This window comes from Macrosteles quadrilineatus, unplaced genomic scaffold (assembly GCF_028750875.1).
Source record: "Macrosteles quadrilineatus isolate MER2022 unplaced genomic scaffold, UCM_ALF_1.0 Scaffold_3__2_contigs__length_128488019, whole genome shotgun sequence".
Lineage (NCBI taxonomy): Eukaryota > Metazoa > Arthropoda > Insecta > Hemiptera > Cicadellidae > Macrosteles > Macrosteles quadrilineatus.
Window position 1 is genome coordinate 13238327 of NW_026542596.1, and position 16219 is coordinate 13254545.

At 34.1% G+C, this 16219-nt stretch overlaps 1 protein-coding gene across 2 annotated transcripts; it reads right to left on the reverse strand.

The window, feature by feature from the left end:
• Nucleotides 1-706: 706 nt before the first annotated feature.
• On the reverse strand, nucleotides 707-15938 carry LOC128990675 (alkaline ceramidase 3-like). 2 transcript variants are annotated; one of them, XR_008490554.1, is made up of 8 exons: nucleotides 15797-15938; nucleotides 14011-14121; nucleotides 11609-11714; nucleotides 10296-10586; nucleotides 8766-8870; nucleotides 7518-7645; nucleotides 4928-5048; nucleotides 707-1200 (listed from the first exon to the last, which is right to left on the reverse strand). XR_008490554.1 is itself a non-coding variant. In XM_054413181.1 (7 exons), exons 1-6 carry the CDS (start codon nucleotides 15897-15899, stop codon nucleotides 7555-7557), a joined length of 807 nt encoding a protein of 268 aa, XP_054269156.1. In that variant the 5' UTR covers nucleotides 15900-15938; the 3' UTR covers nucleotides 707-5048; nucleotides 7518-7554. The 2 variants fall into 2 exon arrangements, 1 of the variants encoding a protein (XP_054269156.1); XM_054413181.1 differs by having other exon boundaries at nucleotides 707-5048.
• Nucleotides 15939-16219: the final 281 nt, after the last annotated feature.

The window sequence follows — 16219 nt, forward strand, 5'->3', positions numbered from 1 at the left end:
ATTTCTTTTTTAAGATCTACAAATGGTTAAGAAAGAAATTGCAAAATTGCTTGTACCATACCTTTCTGGATTTATGATTCAAGGCCTTATGAAGAAGTAAGTAAAATAAGTCAGAGCCAAAACTTTTACTAAATAAACACTTTTCAATTTTTTGTCATCCGAAATTTCAGATTTTAACTACAAACGACAAAATCGATGACCGTTTTGAGGTTCAAAAATGGAAAAGCCAATTTTTATCCCATTGGTCTGACCATGCCGGTTCGCTAACTACTTTGAATAAACGTAGGTTTGTACCAAATTTAATCAAAATTTGATGATTTTTACCTTTTTTCATGAGGAGTATACCTATGGACAATTTGCTTGGAAGTCAACTGGAAGATTGCATTCTTTGATTCGGACCTCTGAACTTTTCACTCATCTTCACTTTGTGTAGACTAATGAGACTAATGACTATTAGAAGAAAAACATGATTAATATGTCCATGATTAAATCAATGACTAATGCCTGGGGCTCAAAGAGTTTCTGAATCTAATGAATATTCATTTACAACAAAACAATCTATGGTATTGCAGAATTGTAACTATGATTGTGATACTGGTCACTTGCATTCCAATGCTACTAAGATTCAACATGCTTACCACACAATACTGTAGATATTTGGCACGAAAAAGGTAAGAATTAAAACCACTCATGTTTAAAACCCTTTATTAAGCTAATACATTGTGTAATAAATTATTTTAATCAATCTCAATAAGTGTGTAAGTATAAACTATAAACAGCAAATTGATTCTAATTGAATTTAAATGTCAAAGTTTATGTTAATAATGGTTTAAATTTATTATAATTATTTGTAATTTTCTTTATTAACTGATTGGATAACAGAGTTCTTGCTTTCTAAGTCAAAGGTCCAAATATGAAACCTTAATTCAATATTAAAGCTATTTGGGTTAAAACCTTAATGACTAAATAATTATACTAACAGTTATTGGACCCATATAATGAATGTATTAAACTATAATTATAATTATATAGTTTATTCCTAAATTTATTTTAGTTTGTATTAGTAAAACTCTGCTTATAGAAACACATCCCAAAGAGGCAAAAGTAGACGTTCCTTTCCCATGTTAAAGCTGCAGCTAATTTTAAGATACAAAATAGCTTGGTTGTATTATGCCACCAGTGTACTGATATCACAACAAACTGAAAGCAAAGTTCATTTCTATCTGTAGAATCTTCTATTTTCTTACCATAAATCATATTATGATAAGTTAGGAGAGACACTGCCTTGTGAGGCACGTTTAACCAAAGGTTGTTACAGCTTGTCAATAAGAATAGTGTAATTAGTAAATGTGTACTTTCATACCTAAAGGTAATTTGCAGAGAGCACAGAATAGAAATAGAGAGGGCATCGGGCAAGTGAAGTGAAGCCACCTGAAAATCGCCGTCGGCGGGTCCCAAATTTTGCTTCCTCTTCTACCTGATTTATTTCCAAAACTATTCATCATTAATTTTTCCAAAAAATATATGTTAGGATTCAACTCAAGCTCTCAAACTTTGCCGCTGACGAAACTTTCCTGACCGAAAAATAAAAAAATTCTAATCACTTACTTTTTTATGTTCTAATTCAAAATGTTATAATTTCTTTGGGTTTTAACAGCTGTTAAAATTACAATAAAATTATTTTTTATATTCCAACCTTACTGTCAGTGAGAAGCACTAATTTATAGTAGCTGTGCCAAATTTGATGATTTTAGGTCTACTCTAAGTGTGTCTAATCATCGTACATTTGGAAAAGGTGATCTACCGCTATATGCAGCAGTTGCCGCCACTTGCCCGTATAAGTGGTGGGGGATTGGCTACACTGCCCGCAATGCTTGCTGGATATACGTAGCCCCTCTATTTCTATTCTGTGCTCTCTGGGTAATTTGACAATTTATTTTAATAATACAACTAAGACTAGTAAATGTAGAACCAATGCATTATACAAAAATATCAAGGGTGACAAAAAATCTACTGTAGTAGAAAAAGAACCTTTCAACCAACACTTAACAACACTAACAATTACTCAACAATTTTACAACTAACAAAAACAAACAAAACAATCAACAGTTAACAATTTGATTTATGGAGGTGCTTGTACAACAAGAATATTACCACCAATCATTAATTTCCTAAAGAGCGTTGTTAATGGCTGATCATAAGTTGTGCGTGGTTTCTAATATGTTACACACTCATAGTAATAACTTAATAAGTGAATTAAAAGGTAAAATTGTGAAAAAATGTTTTAAAACCATTGACAGTATTCAAAACACTGCACGGACAACTTTTGAACAAGCAAACAACTTAATGAAAATATTTAACAATATATATGTATAGAACAATGTACTGTATTCCTACAATAATTCTTTTATGGAAGAGTTTAAAAACAGTTCAGTCTTTAAAGGCTTATTGCAGAACAAAAGTTATGTCAAACAACAAATTAGATGATTTAAGTTATGACCATCACATAGCGTTATACAACATTTTAATTTGTCTGTAACTAAAACTGTGTAGGCCTAATGGATGAGTTAGTAATTAAGTATAAAATAATAAATTTACTTTCAGGTAACGTACAAATTATTTTTTCAGATTTACAAATAGACCTAAATATGTATTACCATAGCAGTGATGGTCAAAACCAGAAATTAATATACAAAACCAGGAGTTACGTAGTCCCTAAAAAAAACTTTTGTACCAACTGAATTGTGCGCCTGGTGTAGGCCTACAAATTTACATAAAAAATTGATTCTAGGAAATCAGCACTATTACTGGAATGTATTTGTTTACTAGCTGAATAGTCAACATAATAATAAGGACATTATTCCGCAATTTAGTTAAGTACCTTCAATGGATAACAACTACAGTCGACTCTCAGAAGTCGTCGGGACCAAACGGGTATCGGCTAAAAACGTTGGACTACCAAATTTTGTAATGAATGAATTATAATGATTTATGTATTACATTGGTTAATCTTTAAAACTACTATGAGTATAAACTCAATCAAAGGGTTAATTCAGTATGTATGTTGAAACATTGTTAAAATCAAGTTCCTTGTGCTCGTACACCAATCTTCAAAGTCAATAAACTTATAGAAATAAGCGAGATTCTTGTTACAAAATGAGTCCATTCTGATCCAAACAGACTATGCCTTACTTATACTTGACTATATCACAACAACCAAGGGTACGATTTTATTAATTGATAAAGCGTGTCAGACTATGGAGAGTTAACTGTACTAAGATCAATACAATTAATTCTCTTCAAGAAAAAACATCTTCTAAACGATGATGATTAACATAGCTATTTCTTCACATTGTTTCTTAAAAGCTAGAGTTATGGTAAGTTTTATTGGCTAAAGTTTAAAAATTGGTACTAGTTATAAAAGTGTGTATAAAAGAGAATGTATATTATGAATACAAAGTTATTAAAATCCCTTATTTTAGTTAACTTCCATTTATGTTTATATTATAAGGGTACAAACAATATTTAATATTTTTCAAAAGGTTCTTTTTCCAATAAGGCCAATGGTTATTGTCATTAAGAATCCTTTTGATGGCTTTGTCCAATATTTATAATTAGAATAGGACAAGAATGTTTTTCACCTTAAAAAATAGTAGACAGAAATACATTTTGCTGTGTTTAAAATTATTGGAAAACTAAAGGAAATAACTATAAAGTGAATAAAACATAAAGTAAATTATGAACACCTTATGTTAGGGCAAAACCATTACTGTTTGAGTAAAAAAAAAAAACTATAAAAAATGTGTCCCCCTAAAAAACATAAACTGTACAAGGTTAGAAAAACTAGAGTTAATTAATGTATTTATAAAGGTTTATTGTTTAGAGTGGTAAGGCTATTATTATGATACGTAAGACATCCATAATAAATACAAGGCCAATCAACAATTTTGTATTTGAAAACTCAGGTTTTTAAAATACTAATACTGTATGGAAATATTATTTACCTACGACCGTTTTTTAAACTAGCCGTTTCAGTTCAGTTCTTAGAATTGAAAAGATTCACATAACAGCATTGTTAACTTACTTGGAACATTGTTTTTTTACTTAACAACACAGGTAATGGACCAGTGAGGTTCAAAGATCGTGAGAAAAGAAGTAAAATTGTAATGCGTCGAACTTAAACTAATCAGCTGTTCAGACCAATTTAATTGTCAATGAAAGAAGTGTTGCAATTAGCGTTTGGTACAATGATTTCTTACATCACTGTCAGTTACAATAAGAGGTTATAAACAAAGACATAACCTCTCTTAGAAGTTATGAGTACCGTAGTGATTGAGTTATTAAAACACTTTTGTAGGTAAAGTAGTGTACGCAACTAGGGTAAATAGTCATAACGCGATCGTTGTGTAAACTACTATTAATTATTAAAGGATTAAATTTCAAGGCATGATGTGGCCTAAAGGACACAGTGAAGTATAGTGTCTCATCAAATAGTTTCATTTTAATACTAAAATATTTGTTAAAACCAACAATAGCATTTTGGATTTAAAGTACAGAGTTACAAGTAGTAAAAAGGTTTTAAGACACAATGTAAAAGTAGATTAAAAATCCCTGCTAATGAAATTTTGTTACTTGTTCCATACGAACATGCAACTACGAGGTGAGAAGTTTGGACTAGAGTGATATGGCCACTAAATACAAAGCTTAATGAAGCAAACCGTTGTTGATTCTGAAGTGATTTCTACACAATAAGATCACATCATCTCATCACAACTTGATTGACATAGACAGTATTGACACAATTTTAAGTACCAAGGTTCCAACTTTATGGGTTGTAAACAAACTCTCATAATACAAGTAATGCAACGATTTAAAAGTTTCTCTTACAGTAACCAATGAATGTAATCAGTAATCAACTATTACTCACAAAGTAATATTGTTGACTGTAGGCAAGGCTGATCTATAAACCAGAACCTATAGGTATCACAGCCTGTTACTCGATGATGGGATTTTTTTCTTATAACTGTTTATGGTTGCAATTCTTAGACCTGCAAGATAAAATGTAGTTTAAACAATGATAAATATAAAATACTTAGATTTAAATTACACTGGTATATTAATCCATGACAAACTATTAAAAACAGAATAAAGACCTAACTCAGCTATGCAGAACTCTCATTGAACCATAAACTTGTTGCGTTAGAATCCCCTAATGTCCTCACCAGAATCTAGAAGAGCAGTTGTTGCTTGGCTGGAGGGCTAAGGCTGCGGCTCCACTTGCCGTAAATTGTCGCGCTGCAAATTGTAGCGTGCTACACACTACAGTTGGTGGCTCCACTAGCAGCAGAGTACGAACTACTATCTGCAGCGTCCTCACATGCACCATGGCTCCACTAGCAGTTTAGTGTAGTGCGGAGGTAAACTTGGTCCTGGATCATGCCGCAAATTAACATTCGTAGTGTTGTTATCAGTGTACTTTATCAAGACGACGCCGATCACAGCAGCAAAAATGGTGGATCCATCCAATATTAAGCAACGGAAAGTCCGAAGGGATGTTCCACACATTACATACTAAACTGCAAAAGTATTCAGACAAGTTTTTTTTATATTATCGAATGTCCCAAAACTCTTTTGATTACTTAATAGAATCAGTATCAACACGTTTGAAGAAGAAGGATACCACACCAAGAGAAGCAATTGGAGTAAAGTAAAGGCTTTTAGTGACATTGTCATTAAGGTAATTTTAGTGTACTGAATTTTAACTAATTAATTTTATACAGTGAACCCTCGCTTCAACAATCCTTGGTGTGTCAAATTACTCTACTATAATGGTAATTTTATCTCTATTTCTATTCTATTTTAATTTTATTACACTCATTTACCCTCAGAAGTAATATTTCTAAGTAACCAATGTAAGGTGAATATCAATGAGTTTTTGTTGTACCTATTGATAATCATCTAAAGCAGCCATTAGGAGCTTTTTATTATAGGGCTAATAATCATAACAATTGTAAAACTGCTGCATTTAAAAACAAATTGAATGTTTTCACGTATTTGATTCTTCAATTACTACTGAATTACTTTATAATATAAAGTAGGAAGCCCCTACACAACCTCTATAGATTCCCACACTCCCGATATAATAATTTCTAATATAATAATTTCACAGTCCAGTTCAGGCTCCATTGATTACAAATCAGTCCACAAAAATAAAAAAACTGGACAATAAAAAGTCGATACTGATTGTAGCATGTGTCTTGTCCATTTATGCCTGACGCCTGTCGGCTGTATGTACACTCACACTGACTTGACGCGGCACTACAATCTACAGCTAGTGGAGCCACCTCTTGGCTGCAAAATGTAGCGCGAAAATGGTCCGAGCTCCATTCCCGCGCACCGTAAAATGTAGCGTGCTGCAGACTGTCGCTAGTGGAGCCACCTTGGTTTGATCGCTGCCTTCCCATTTCCTCAACTGACCAGCTACAATTTGCAGCGCGGCAATCTACGGCAAGTGGAGCCGCGGCCTAAGCCACTCGTGCGGTAGGAGTGAGAACTGACGTTACTACACTGTTGTATTAAATTTACCTTTGTTGTTGTTGCCTGAGTTCTTGAGTAGGTAAGACGTTTGTGTTCTTCTCTTTTTGATATTCTTGTTTATTTAAGTGTATAAGAGTTTAATAATGGCCGTGAAAATGTCCATTACGGAAGGTCTGTTGTGAATACAGACCACATAGGCCTAAGGAAAAAGATTTTCATGCCCAGTTTTAACCCGGCTAACCCCTGCACTTTACCCTCTATCATTGCATTCGGGCCATAACCTTCAGTCATCTGGCGATGAATGTCAGCAATGGATAGGTTTTTGTGGTATAAAAACGAATCACTGACATTATATATCAAATATGGTAGGAGATTCAATAATTTTAAAAATGTTTCAAACATACAGCTAAGCGTACACGTCAACTCCGGAGCTGAAATTGCGCCGTTCTGTTCACAAATGATGCCAGTAAACGTCGAGGGGACTCATTGCAGCATATACGTGATGTACCGATTGAAAAATCAAATCAAACAGAAAACGCGCGAAGGCAAGGACCCAACAACGGCCAATCACGTGAGCGCGGAGTGATATCAACTTGCTGACTTGTGTGGACGTCTTTCTAACGGTTCACTTGGGATTAGGCTCTGAGCCGTGATGTTCGGAAATCTTTAAATTCTCCTTTTCAATTCGCAAAACTCACTTTTGGTAGTCGTAACGTGTATTTCGTCAACGAAATCAATTGTTCGATTTCCGGAGTGCATTGGTATTTAAACCGTGAAACAGCGTTTGCTAAATTACAAATTGAATAAATAAATCGAGTCTTTAAGTTCGACGTCGACCGACTAAGAAAATATACGCACAAACGGCCCTTTCTTAAAATATCACCCCTTGCATAATTCTGGTGTTGACTAGGTGGCTAGCAAACTAATTAGAAAGAGAATGATATGTTGTGACAGAGTATTAAAATTGCAAAACCTACTACCTGATATAAGAGAGTGGGTGTGACGGACTAAGTGGCACTAAGACCATCTTAAGCTGAAACCAACATGAGTCGTGTTCAACAAACGCTTCTCTCCTTTCCTCTTGTGGAAATCGTACCAAGCATGTATACTGAGGACAAATAACACAAAAATCCATCAATCTTTGGCAACATAAGTAACTGAGCAAACAAGCTGTAGAGAAAATACCTTTGTTACAAGCAAACCTATACAGAGTAAGTGAATTTCTATACACTTTGCAATATTTTTATTTAGTTCTATGTTGAGTGTTTTAATTTCTTGTAATATAACCAGGGGACGACCTATTGTTTATGATTAGATCGTTTATTTTGAACAAACTAGGTTTAAAAATAACTTAAATAAAAATAATTGTTTTCAGCTAATCCCTAAGGATGACAAATCTACTAAAGGAGTATGTTTAATCTATGGTATCACGTACTGTTTTGGAGTTCATGTTTTGGGGCCTGAAATCGGAATCAATGGATATGCTTTTTTGCAGTAATGCTCTGTGGGTTGGATTGTTTTGTTTCAGTCCCACAAGTGTGAGCATTTGCCAAAAGCATAATATGTACAAAAGTGTTTAAGACGGCATTTTGTTAAGACTAACCAAGACAATTCTTCAAAAAACTTGCAATGATAAAATTCCGACGAGGAGTGGTGTTCAAACAATTAACATAGGCCTATAGGCATGATATAGTTTTTAATAAAGGTTTCTAGGAAAGAAACTGTGACCAGACTAGGGGGGCGCCAAAATGCTAAATCCGGCCCTGCCCATAGCCACTGGGCGACAAAATCTCAGCACTGGGCGACAGTTGTGTCACCCAGTTAACATGTTATTTTATGCCCTAACATAAACCCTTCTTATCATAACATCAGTTTGAATTTCTGGCTTGAGCTCACATCATATAAAAAATGTTTCCATAGACTTGGTCAATTTGTCTGGTTTGGTTTGGCTTAGTCACATTAGGCATCAGAATTTACTGTTTCAGTTAATAATATATGAGTTTAAATTGGAAATAGCCTATGGGGGGTAGCAACCGGATTATGATCCTAATTGCCTTATCGTAACAGTTTATACTATTACTAAGTTAATTTGAAATATGGAAAGTAATAAGTAAAAATACTCTTTTTGGGATGAACAATCATTTCCTTTCTATTCTAATTCACCAAATACTAATTGAGCTGTAACAAAAGATGTACCGGTAATAATAGGTGACGACATGTGAGCTTACCAAAAGAATATCTGCAAGTACGAGGCGTATCCAGCGAAACCATGCCACCAAGCATGAAGCTGTGTCAGAGCACCGACCCCGGAAGGAACCCTTCCTCGGAAGTTACTTAAACAGACAGTAAACATTTTAGTCATTTACGAAAATAGAATTATTTATTTATTTTGTTTATTTAAGTTAACCTGACATGATATATTCAAAGCAGTGCTGTGAATTGGTTTCCTAAACAAACCCCCACAAACATTGTTGGGATTAAGTTTCTAAAATGTAAACTACAATAAGGAAAAAAGTAAACTACTTTGTGTTTTCATAAAAATATGCAGCTTAACACATTTAATAAAGCCACCCTTTTCAATTAGTAGTTGAGGAAAATTATTCATTTACTAGACATTGTATTGCAAATCCATCTTTGAACAATAGTGAACATTTTGTTAACATAATTATAGGCCTATTGTAAATATTTCAAAATTTATTACTTATATGAAAAGAAAATAGTAATAAAAAACCTGGAAATAGGAATTAAGTAAAACGTTTAATACAGGATTTAGTAGGTTAATAAAAATGTAAGTTTTATAACTTTTTATCTGGTATTGTGTCACCAAACAAGACATATATTGTGGCAAAAAATTTAATTAGTGACAGAAATATTACTGCCATAAAAGATTCTTTAAAAAATTTATGAATTTTCAAAATTCAAAAACACTTGCCGGTTTTCCTAGTTTTTCAGGTCGGCTGGACACCCTGCATATTTTCTATGTTAGCATAATGTGATAGTAAAAACTAATTGTGACAATTTGAAACAATTTAAAAATACACAATATTACTTAAATGACAACAATCATACAGTATGCATTTGAACAGTATGACAAATATGGATCACTTCATAACGTTTCTGTTTGATAATAATTTTAGACTACTATTGCATTAAATTGGATTTTAATATGATACTTATTATTAAATACTGTGTCAAATCATTCACTTACTGGTGTCCAAATACCACCAGTTTTAAGTGACTAATCATGATTTTAACAATAAACTTAGAAACAGCCTTTTAGTTACATGTATCAGACAAAATTTCAGAGCTTGAATGTAAAAATCCATCTGTTTACACTAACTAGGTTACTGCTCTCAGTGGGTAATACTTACTCCTACACTAACTAGGTTACTGCTCTCAGTGGGTAATACTTACTCCTACACTAACTAGGTTACTGCTCTCAGTGGGTAATACTTACTCCTACACTAACTAGGTTACTGCTCTCAGTGGGTAATACTTACTCCTACACTAACTAGGTTACTGCTCTCAGTGGGTAATACTTACTCCTACACTAACTAGGTTACTGCTCTCAGTGGGTAATACTTACTCCTACACTAACTAGGTTACTGCTCTCAGTGGGTAATACTTACTCCTACACTAACTAGGTTACTGCTCTCAGTGAGTAATACTTACTCCTACACTAACTAGGTTACTGCTCTCAGTGGGTAATACTTACTCCTACACTAACTAGGTTACTGCTCTCAGTGGGTAATACTTACTCCAATGTAGAACAAAGAGCTTTGTCAATATTCCATATGAAGAAGGCAAAACAAAACATCGCCACTGACATGATCAGTATTCTCTTGCATGTTTTGCACTTTTTTTGTCGAACGATCTGAGTTTCCTTAATCCAGGACCAGAGAATTATTACTCCATAGGAGGCGTGTTGGAACAAAGGCTGAGGCCACCATAAGTACATTACCGTAAACAGTATGGCAAAACCGAACAGGAACGTGAACAAGGGAATGTTGGAAAAGAAATGTTTATTGTAGGGTTTGGGTGCCTCATACCTGGAAGGAAAGATATAACAGTAGTTAATATACATGGTGTATTATAAAAGGTTAGAATGGTTTGGATCCTCATAACCACTTACTGAAAATAGTTTTCTGTTTAGAGAGTTCCTATTTTAAATACTTTATTATTTAATAAATGTTTAAACTAATACTAAAACAAAGACATGAATAACAACCAACTATAGTTCGGCCGCTTAGAAAACGACCTGCGCGCTAATGCTAAACCAATGCTGGAGGAGGACGCTTTCTAAGCGGCCGAACTATAGTTGGGGATGAATATGTCTTTATGAGAGTGTTTTGTTTGCAATAATTCCTATGATCGTGTTAAATCTAGGTTCTGGTAGCTGAGTGGTTACTATCCCCCCCCAGCATTTAGTCAATAACAAGCCTAACCCCCCCCCCCAGCATTTAGTCGATAACAAGCCTAACCCCCCCCCCCCCAGCATTTAGTCGATAACAAGTCTATCACGTCATCCAATCAGTCACGAAACTTTCCTTTATCTTTACCCCTTAAAATATTTCCCAGGTGTGTCAAAGTTGTAAATAAAATCTAATCTACTTCTAAAAGTGTCCAGGGACTGTCAGATGATGATTGAGTTGACTTTAGATGCAACTCTGCCTTCAACATATGAGGTTAGAGTAGATTAGGTAACTTAACCTAACATATATGATAACAAAAACATACACATTACATATGAAGACATAACTAGGAAAATGTCAGTGTCTGGAGTAATATTTTGTATGTTTTTCCATCTGTTTATCAGAATAGTTTGTCCAATAGGTAAACCCTTTTATACACATTAGTTTCTATCTTAAAGCCTGTTGGAGAGAGTGCCTACTGCCTATACCACCAAGGTGGTTAGGAAGGATCAATCAGCCTACCTATATACATAACAGAACAATATGGTTCTATCAAGCGACAAGAACTTCACTATAATGGAGAACACTTTCCATTGGCTACAGTAACTGAGCATATTGCAACGTTTCTTTCACTAAATTATTTGGTATAAAATACTCACACACAATATAACAGGAACAGGGACCCATAGATCATTGGCAGTTCATCAAACAACTGCATTTCATACAGTAAAGTCATGTGGAAGCACCAGGACCCCACTCCTACAACTGTAAAACAACATTAAAAGATTTAGAGATATACATGAAATACTTACAGGTTGAAAAAATATCAATTTTCTTCAAAGTACTTAATACAAAAAGGTCTTTATTACAGATGCATACTTACCTATTCTTAACAGATTTTTACGATTTATGGAGGATATTTTTATCAATTTGTCGCGATCGCGAAAAAGGATAACGATGTTTCTGTGACCCCGGAAGACGATGATGGTTTCAACATCATCGCAAGACAGGTTTTAGATTTTTCTGCTATCACGGTTCCTGTCTTCTTTATAACGATTCTTATTACTGTGGTCTTAAATTATTTCTGTGAGCAATTCGGATAATCGGCAAATCAGGTAGTTGGAGTTTGGATAATTGGAGTTCTACTGTATAGTTATTTTTCACACCAATAGAACTTATTAAATAGTACAGTAAGTAATTAAAATTTACCAGCGGCTTTTATTTGTTTTAGCAAAGACTAACCAATTAACCAAGCAGATTTCTCATCCCATTGTAAATTTTAAAACTCATTTTTGTGTCTAGTTCAAGTACGTCAACACTGATCACTAGTGTCAACAAAATTTTGTTTCTATTATTTTAGGGTTAATTACATTATTTGTGTTTTACTGTTTGGTTATATAACTACGGGACGAGTTATTGTTTATGATTAGATCGTATTATTTCGCTAAACGAGGTTTTAAATAACTGAAATAACAAGGAACAAATTTAAACAAAACACGACCTCTACAGTGCAGCGTACAGAACTAATAATAAAATGGGATGCAGCTGTTCCATAAGGAAATTAGAAATTAGAAATCTACTAAGGGAGTATGGTTTATGGTTTTAGAATTAGGAATGGACAGGTTTCAAAATTTCAAGAAATTTTAAATCTTGTTCTACGAGACGAGATTTTATTTTGATCGAGATTTTTTAAAGACAAGATTACAGTAGAACCTCGCTAATCCGATCTCGGATGGTCCGACTCCTCGCTTGGTCTGACCGTGCCAAAATGTGTTTCTTTAGTCTAATGTGTTTTATATTGAAATATTTCTGCCCATTATTTATATGCAATAAGCTCCCACATTATTGTTTTTGAACCATGCTCCCGGTCTCGTAAATGACGGATTAGCGAGGTTCTACTGTATAAAAAAAACAGTTAAAACACCTGCAAAAAGTCAGTGCAATACGTTGTATTGATAGTCAAAGGCAATACCCACAATACAGGAGCGAGTTGTTGTTGCATTTCCTTGGTGAAGGCGATCTTATTTAATGAATTCTTTATATGTTATGACATCGCAAATGATGAGAAGTTTTGTTAAATGTAAGCAGTGTGAGACATGTTTTACTACTTACACACAGCCAAAACAAGTTACTCCAAAATCATTCTAAAAATAACACAAGACCGAAAAACTGTTACTTGATACTTAACTAGTAAGACTGATGTTTCAATCTGATAAATTTTGTATTTTTCAAAGTTGGAACTAATTCCTAACTGATATCACCATGATTCCTATGTGTAAGAGTTATTTTTAGTAAGGTGGGCCTAATTAATATTTTTTTTATACTGATGTTTTTAATCAAATATTTTAAATATTCTTGATTTTTGCCTATTATTATTATTTTTTTATTTAGCCAGTCATCTGTCAAATCAGTAGGTATTTAACAATGTTACAAAATCAGGTTAAAATGTCAAACGTGCATTTCCCGTTATGTACGAGAGGGAAATTCCCATCTCTAAATTTTATAAGAAATAAAAAATCCTGTCCCGTCTCGAACTAAACATCCAATCTCGTCCATCCCTAACTGTAATGACCTTAAAGTGTCACAGGTTGAACAAAAGATATAATAATCTGATGACAAGTGGTTTTCTTATTGCCTTGACATATCCATCAATACATAGCATATTTAAAATTACTAAGATTTTGGCAAGTGGAGGTACGGCCTATAAGAAAAATCAATTTCTTATACATTATTAAATTAATAACGTACTTCATGTATTGTGGGACAAACTTCAAATCAAATCAAATCAAATCAATCAATCTTTATTCCGAGACAACAATGTACAAAAATCATACAACTACTTCAACTATAGTAGTTTGCTCTACTATAATTGATTTCCCATTAATTTGATTTGAAGTCTAGTCCACACATGGAGACTGAGTCGGTCGACAGGACACATCGCTGGAGATAAATGGCAACACTCCGGAGACAGTCAGCAGACAATGTTTCCGCAGACAAATCGCCATGTGTGGACAAGGCTATTATATGTTTAAATCTGTCAAACAAAAATATATGAACTTACTAAACACCAAAAAGTTGCATATGATAAATCTCTTCTCAAATCCTTGGTTGAAGACTTCAACAATGCCCCATAATGGTGGGAGTATAATCATAAGGTTGCTTATTGTGTTCCCTGTAAATAGCAACAGAATTACAACAATGTAATAGATTGAACTAATACTTTATGTCAGCACATTCCCTACAAAATATTAGCCCAAAGATTGTGTCACGGGTGTAGCTCGTCATGGAATTTTATAGAGCCAGTAGCCATACTGCTAATCCACAGATAGGTACCTACTAGTTTGTCAAATATAAGGTAGGAGCGCTAATGTAACATTTAGCCTTTGGTTCACTTGTCCAGGCTTGCCGAAGATGACATGATGGCTCAGTTGGCTAAGGTATTGCACTGACGAGTGTAGCTCTGAGGTCTTTCTAGATGCGCGGTATTGTTTCCCATGTACGTTTGGAATCCATATTATAAAATACATTTTTATAAAAATTGTAAAACTATAAACAAAATAATAAGTAAAAACTTAAGTTATAAATCTTTGTCCCTAATATACGCATAAACACAAACACGTTCTCTTTGCCATACCTAGGCCTAACGCACGCCATCCCACCAAGGGTCATCCAATCGAGGTAGTACGCTTTCAGCGCCGCCGTCAGTCTGGAACGGGATTATATGCTCCTGATAGTGTGGTAGGGAGTTCCAAAGGTGACATGCTGTTACTGTGTAAATGATCTATTAAAAACTGTTGTCTTATGGTGAGGAATTTGGAGAGTTAATGAGCCTGAGCGGGTATTTCTTGCACCTCTTTGATTTAAAAATCTAAAATCTAAAAATCTAAAATTGTTTGCGAGATAGGCCTAATTTGGAATTTTGAGATTGATGGCCGAATGAGTTATCTTTATAATGCGTATTTCTCTAACGTTGGACAGTTTTAAAAGAGAGAAGAATTTATATAATACGGTGTGACGTGATCATCTCGTCAAAGAACATTACAAAAATCTTATACAATAATTTTGAGCTCGTTGCAATTATGTTGCCAAAGCCACGAGCTTCAAAGTTGCACCCACCTCTTACCCCCGGCCACTCGACTCACTGTGGCCCGCACTCACTTCGAGGTCATTGCGCAACCCCAAAATTATAACGAAATAAATACAGTAATTTGTAAACATATTTCATTTGTATTTTATTTAGCCTGAAATCAGCCGTAAGGAAACATAAAATGATAATGGCACTAACCTGGTACTACTAAAAAAAATTTCAGCATTGAAATCCAAAGTTTTTTTATAAATAATTTTAATTTATTGAAGTTTTTTTTGTCACTACTTCAACCCACTTCACCAAGAAAAGCTTTCAATATAGGCAAACTGTAGGAAATAAAATCTAGTTTTAAAAAACACACAATGTTTATGGTCGTTCACAAATGGCGTAAATGCGTTGGAAAACCGACGTGTAACAGAGAGAGGGTTAAACATTTAGGCCTACTTTTTAATGTTAGGTAGCCTAGATGTGTGTTTTAGTAAACTTTGACTCGACCATCATTACAATGGTTTAAATCTTCAAGTTTTGTGACATGATGATGTTTTTACTAGGTACATCAAAACAGGTCATTCAGTAGGCCAACTTAGGTAACTTATAGGAGCCAATGAATACCAAGGCAGTACGGTACTACTACTATTTTAACCTTTTTACAGTTTTGTCAATGTGATTCAGGATAAACAACACAGTACGAAGTAAATAAATGATTAAAACAAGTGTACTATTTTATTTAGAGGAAAATTGCATAGCCTAAGTTACTTACACCATTCTGCGACATAGAAGCTCACTTCATAATTTCTCTCGCACCAATCAATAGTAGCCGTTTGTTTTCCCCAGTATCCAATAATGTTTGAAGTGGGTGCCATTGTTTTTTTCAAATTGATTCTTTTTAAGTTACTTGTCTAGGCCTATCTGAAAGATATACAGCGACGTAGTAACAATTATTGAGTTACTGCAATTTAATAGATATTATGTTTTAGGGTTTAAGTTACTGTTAATTTAATTTCAAAGAGAGCTTGTAAGTTAAGTTAGAAACAAACAATTTTGTTGTAGGGTAGATACCTAAACAATTAAGGTAAGATAACTTAAGCTAATCAAGTTACAGTAGACTCCCTCTTATCCGGACACCTTTTAACCGGACATCGGTTTAACCGGCCTACACTCAGGGTAAATGACATCTCTTTAA